Genomic DNA, 6933 nt, shown 5'->3' with positions numbered 1-6933 from the left:
AGGTCAGAAAACACTTTTTGTTTGATTTAAATTCCTTTGTATGTATCAAGACTCATTTTGTAGCCCAAAATTCATTCATTTATCAAGGCTTTTAATGCTATCATGCTGACGTGTGAGCTCAAAATCTCTTATCTGTAAAATAAAAAAAAAAATTTTTAAATCAGCCTGATGATTGCTCTCCCTGCTTTCACACTTGCCTTCCTTCAGTATATTTTCAACAAAAGATCCAGGAGGATACTTTTAAAACTTAGTCACATCATGCCACTTCTCTGCTGAAAACTTTCTATTGTTTCCCAAATTGCCCAAGTTAAACCAAAGACATTATAATGGCCTACAACACCTTACGCAAATAGATCCCTTGTTACCTGTAACCTTTATCTTCCACCAATTCCGCACCACTACTACACTTCTCACTCTCTGATAGCCATGTTAGCCTCCTTTCTCTTTCTTTAGCATACTAAGCACTCTGCCAACTCAGAGCCTTTGCAGTTTCTACTCCCCCTGTGTGGGATGCTATCCCCCTCATAGAGGAACAACAACTTCTTTTGCTGCTCTCCTTAATATTTTTGCATGCATCCACCCTTTTTCAGAAAGCCTACTCTTACCACTAGATTAGATAAAATTGCAGCCCCACCTCCTTATCTTCCTAGGCTTTGTTGTTGTTCATAATCTAACACTTATGATCTTATAAGACACCGTACACCTTGTATTTTTATTATGTCTCTCCCTTCTAGAATGTAAACTCTTCAAGGGGAGCATTTTTGATTAATTTGTCTAGAAAAGTGCCTGGCACATAATAGATACAGAATACAAATTTATTTAATGAATGATATCCCTTGCTTATGTTTATCTTTGGTTCAACTAGACATGCATTGCCTCAGTTAGGGAAGAAAGAGACAATCCTCATTTTTTCAAACTAGAAGTAAGCAGGAGGAAACAGTTTGTCCCATCAAGAAAAATCCCATAGAAGAAAAAGTACTTACTTAGAATTAGGAAATTTTTTTGAAGTGATTGCCCTATGAACCTCTGTTGGGTTCTCCCCACCATGAGCACAATAAAATTAACTAGCAAGACCAAAAGTTTTGCATTTGTTTAGATTTTAAGAAACTGTAAGAAAATACTTTATTAATCAGCTACTGCATTAGAAAGACAAGCATTTGAACTAGGAACTACACACATTTTTACAACTATGGGGAAAAATAGAGAGACTAAAGCATAGATTATCATCAAAGGTTATGACACTTTAATTTCTAAAAAAATTATAACCATTAAAACTAGCTCAAAATGCCCTTAATTCTGTATTTAAAAAGTGTCATCCCACAACCACATGACATTTGACAGTTCTAATCTTATTCAATATGGGAGTTGAAAATTTAAAGCATAAGAAGCTACCTTCTGCAATTATATTTCACACTTCTAACGTGTCTTCTCCCAAGAAGTATAAAGAATCCAAACAGGAGAGACTGTTAAAAGAAGAGTGGGTAGGGTGCAAAAAATATGTAGTTGGTCACTTAACTACATATTTTCGAGGAGACCTGTCTAACAGAGCCAACAGGTAAGCTAAGAAGAAGAATAGGGGAATGTTACTTGGATAAAAATATTTTCCTTCTGACAAGTTTCCCCATGGCCCCTTTCATGTCTCTGTTCCTCAGGCTGTAGATAAAGGGATTCAACATGGGGGTGACCACAGTGTACATTACTGAAGCAATTATGTCTTTGTCAGTAGAGTTGCTCGATGATGGGAAAAAGTACAATACCACAATCGTCCCATAGAATAGAAAAACCACAGAGAAGTGGGAGCCACAGGTGGATAAGGCTTTACAGATCCCCTTGATTGATGGGAACCTCAGGATGGTGGCCCCTATGTGGCCATAAGAGACTAGAACACCAATAAAAGACAGGATGATGACAAATCCCCCAACACCAAAGATAACCATCTCATTTAGGGAAGTGTCTGAGCAGGACAGCTTGAGCAGGGCAGCAAGGTCACAAAAGAAGTGGGGGATGGTGCTGTCAGCACAGAAGGACAATCGAGCCAGGAGGAGGGTGTGGGACAGGGCACTGGCACATGACAGGAGCCAGGATCCTGCTAATAGAAATATGCACAGCTCCTCCCTCATGATGGTGGTGTAGTGTAGAGGGTGACAGATGGCCACATACCTGTCATATGCCATCGCTGCAAGAAGAAGGTTATCAATACAACCAAAAAGTATGAAAAAATACATCTGTGTTACACACCCTGCATAGGGGATGGATTGATCTTGAGTATGCATGTTCATCAGCATCTTTGGGACGGTGACAGATGAAAAGGAGACGTCAGTGAGGGCCAAGTGGCTGAGGAAGAAGTACATGGGGGTGTGGAGTCGAGAGTCCAGCCCGATGAGCAGGATGATGAGCAGGTTCCCCAGCACGGTGGTGAGGTACATGCCGAGGAACAAAATGAAGAACATGCCTTGTTGCTCTGGCCTGATGGGAAGTCCCAGGAGGCAGAATTCGGACACGCTGCTCTGGTTCTCCGACCTCATGATGCTCTCCTCTCTGCTTGAAATGAAGCAATACTGACTGTCCCAGATGAGAAATGGTCATAATGGCAATCACAGTAGGGTGATTTACTCTCTACTGGGGAATTCTTTAGGGTATCACCCAGCTGCTGTCACTTGATTGCCCACCCTCACCCAATGGAGCCTGAGGGGATCTTCTGATTTCCAATGGCCAAAAAAATCCCTTCAATATAAACTAAGAGACATTCATGTATTCTTTCAGCTACGTGCCAGACACCATGCTTTTTCCTGGAGAAAACAGGACAGGAAAAGATCCTTCCTACAGGGATCTCATATTCTAGTGAGCGTTATCCTTGAGTACTGATTCAGGATAGTGGATCTGCAGCTAGACTTCTTTTGGATTCTAGGTTCACCACTTTCTAACTACTCTTGGCAATTTACTCTCTCCTACCTTCCTTTTGCATGTCAATGAAATAATAATGCTTACACATAGGGTTTGGGGAAGAATTAAATGGTACAATGTGGGTTATGATATTAAAATAGGGTTCTTCAAATAGTAGGTGCAAAAAAAATATTACTAACTTCATTATGCAGTGTAAGTATCCTGATGAGTTCTGAATTGATCTTTAAGAATCCAATATACCAGAAATGTGAAGTGGGCATTAGAAAGTATTAGAAAATTTTAGGTGTCAAAAGCAAAGACGAGAAGGCAGGAAGGAACAGGAAAACCAGATGAACGGAAACAGTGAAACCGGAGGAGGAGAAGGGGAGAGCGTTGTCACATCATGGGGTTGGCAACCAATGTCACAAATCAATTTATGTATTAACTGTTTAATGAGAAACTAATTTTCTCTGTGAACTTTCACCTAAAGCACAATAAAAATAAATCAATAAAACCAAAAAAAAAAATCAAGTGACTGACCTACAGGATGTGTTAACCTATGTGGACCCTCACAGTCTCAGGAAAGGCGCAGAGACCCAGAAACTTGCCTCTGTGGTTAATTTCCTGACAGACCTTAGCTTAACGCATTTTGCTTCATTTGAAATAAGTTATACTTCACCCATTTCCACTATTGTCTGTTTCTCTTCATCTATCTCCAGGGAATACAACTGACTCAGATCATAGTATTTGTATGCAGTGAGGCACCTGATTGAGCATTTGCCATAGGATCTAAGAATTGGCATACTGGTAGATGCCGTAGAACTGGTGATACCCATTGAAATTTACGTAACCTGATTCACATGACTATTTCCCTAAATCAATCTTAACATAATTGACATTTATTGATCATGTACTCTACTATGTGTCAGGTATAACGCAGGAATATTTACACAGTATGTGTGTGTGCAAATGTTAAGAAATATTAAGAAACTAGCCCGTAGTCACACAGCCAATAACTACTAGAGTCATCATTCTTTATTCATGCTTTTTTTTAAATCTCTGCTTCTATCGAGAGTGCCCTTCCTCCTCTTTAATTAAGCAGAAGAACCAGGCATTTGAGACATGATATTTCAGTGCTTTAGGATTTCTATGTCCAATAGTATCTCAACCACCAGCTGAAATACCTGCCTATCACTCACATTCCTACAGTCCTTTAAAATTTGCCAATGGCTTCCAGTTATATGGCACTGGGTTGTTTTTGGGTCCAGTTATATGCAATCAATATTTATTTTGTGTCTGGGCAGGAGGGAAAATAGTGGCTTTTTTTTGTTTTTTTTTTTAATTCTACTAACATGAGAAGTGAAGTCCCTTGTGCCTGATCTCAAAGATCTCTAGAGGCAGATATCTCCTATTTCTTTGGGGTGGGGGACAGTGCCTAAAAGAGTCACACAACAACCGGTGTCTATATCTGATAGTAGATTCTTGTTCCAGACCAGGTGATTCTCAGGGACACTGGGTGTCCTGGAGGTGGGCAGCAACTGCACCCTTCTGCTGAGGCCTGACTTCTCTTTGACAATTGCTGGATCAGACCTCAACCAGGAGCTCAGCTTCTTTGGGGGGGAAACCAGAAAACTTGAGATAGCCACAGTGCTGCAGTATCTAGGACGGGACCAACAGAAAGGGAACCTTGACCCAAGAAGCACCTTGTGTATAAATGGCAGACTGACCCATGCTCAGTAATGAAGCTGTGGCCTAAAGTTTGAGAGGGAAACTTCAGATGGGCTTGTTCCATCCTGACACCACATGAAAAGTTAGGAAATGAGTGGAGACTCAGGTAACTCAGCCTCCATTTGGGGAATAATTACAAAACTGGCTACCATTTACTGGGTACTTACTATGTTCCTGTCATGAATTAAACCACTTGCAAACAATATCTTACAGCAGTCATTATTTTCCAACACATTTAAGGTCTTTGACCTCAGAGAGATCAAATGTAAGGCCACAAAACTATTATATGGCAACTGTCAGTGTGTGGTAGGACACCAGAACCTAGGCACTTAATCACCTTGCAGTGCTCCCAAGGTGTAAATATGGGCTTAAGGAGGAGCCAATTTGAAGGTGCAGGACTAGGTTCTTGTGTTAGTCAAGAGGAGCACCAGAAAGCAAGATCTTTCCATACACAGACAGACACATTCACATTGCTATATTAGGCTTTAAAGTTCTCACTTTCCCTGTTCCTTCTAGGAGGATTTAGTCACGATGTGATTCTGTTACACACAATGCAGACACCTCTATACCTGTAGTCAATCTCTTGCTCTCTCTCCCTCCATCTCTTTGTCTCTTTCTACACACACGCACACACACACAACACAATACATATTGTTGAAAGATGATTCTTTCTGACAAATGCATGCCCTAGATGAAGATGGCTGGGGTACAGATGTTTCGCACAAGTTCACTCAAAATTTAAATGAACATACTGTCATATACACAAAACACTCACAATACACAAAGAATTGACAAACAACGTATAGTAGAAATGCATACTTACAGATAGTCACAAATATTCAAATCACAACAATACACAGAATCGCACAAAAAATACACAAGCAACATAGAACCACTAAAGCACATACCTTGCTCAAAGTTTTGCCTGATCTATTTCCTTTTATGACATCCCAGGTAGAGACGTTCCAAGTGTGAGTCAGTGACACTCATGAGTAGAGGTACACATAACACAGAGAACACACACACTTATTTGCTGGGGCAGAATCCTGTCTCCTTCTGACCTATGTTACTCCTTCATAAGCTCAGATACCTTCTGCCCTGGCCTGTTACCTGAGTCCTCGCCTTCTGTCCAAGAGACCCAGAATCTGAAGAACAAGATGCAGCTTCTGTGGCCCGAGGACATTTGCAGACTTGCATGTCCGTTTACTAGCAGCAGAGCAATGGGCAGGAGGCTTTCATTTTACATAGGGAGAAGACACAGGTGGAAAAGCACCCAAGATCCTCCATAAAGAAACAGCAAACATGAGAGCTAATTGAACAAATTTCTTCTGGCCTCTTGAGGCACAGGCTGTGCAGAGGCCAGAGGGGCTGAGTCCCTGGAGTCTCTAGGGAAGGTGTCTCTGATGTTGGTGACACCCTGGGCCCTTCTTGTCTGACAGTGCTTCCAGCTGGGGTGCAGGACGGGCCACCATCACTAGGGCCTCTTCAGTACCCACAGCAATATAGAAAGGCTGTGCCTATATCACAAAGAAAGGCTCCCATACCTCCTACTCAAGCCTCCTCTAAAATTTCCTGGCTTCCCCACTACCCCAAGAGACTCTGTAGGGCAGGGACTGTGCCTTGTTCCGAAATAAAAGAACAGAAGAAAGGATCCCATGAGGCCTTGACAAAGACATCCCTTGAATTGAATTTAGGCTCTGTCACTTGGGAACTGTGAGTCACTGAAAATTTCAATTGAATTCAACAAAGTTCAGATTTTCTAAGTGTAAAGTGAGTATAATAATAGTATTTTCTTCATGAAGTTGTTGTGAAGATTAAATGAGATAATACACATTAAAGTTCTTTTAACAGTGCCTAATTAATACAAGCAAGGGGCCCTGGTGGAGCAGTGGTTATGCATTTGGCTAGTAACCAAAAGGTCGGGAGTTGGAATTGACCAGGTGTTCCTTGGAAACCCCTATGGAGCAGTTTTACTCTGTCCTATAGGGTTGCTAGGAGTAGAAATTGACTTGATGGCAACGGGTTTCAATACTTGCAAGTGCTCAATAAATGTTACGGATTGTCATCAAAAAATTGGTAATATCGGGGCACTCAAGAAGCATTTGGTAACCCTTAAATGAATTTATTCATTAATGTATTCATTGGTTCTTTTGATAAATATTTATTAAGGACCTCATAACGGTGAGACACTAATCTAGGCTGTGGGGCATGCCAGTGAATAAAATAGAAAGTCTTCTTCTGATAAAGCTTACAGTCTGAGGACAGAAAGCAAATAAAGAAAACAATCAAATCAAAACACAATCAAGGAGGTCAGAGCCGGAT

At 41.0% G+C, this 6933-nt stretch overlaps 1 protein-coding gene across 1 annotated transcript; it reads right to left on the bottom strand.

The window, feature by feature from the left end:
• Window positions 1–1583: 1583 nt before the first annotated feature.
• LOC126083437 (olfactory receptor 1J4-like) lies at window positions 1584–2525 on the bottom strand. Its single transcript, XM_049897254.1, has one exon. It carries the CDS (start codon window positions 2523–2525, stop codon window positions 1584–1586), a length of 942 nt encoding a protein of 313 aa, XP_049753211.1.
• Window positions 2526–6933: the final 4408 nt, after the last annotated feature.

This window comes from Elephas maximus, chromosome 9 (assembly GCF_024166365.1).
Source record: "Elephas maximus indicus isolate mEleMax1 chromosome 9, mEleMax1 primary haplotype, whole genome shotgun sequence".
Classification (NCBI taxonomy): domain Eukaryota; kingdom Metazoa; phylum Chordata; class Mammalia; order Proboscidea; family Elephantidae; genus Elephas; species Elephas maximus.
Note: the sequence above shows the minus strand (reverse complement) of the source record. Positions and strands in the feature narration are given on the sequence as shown.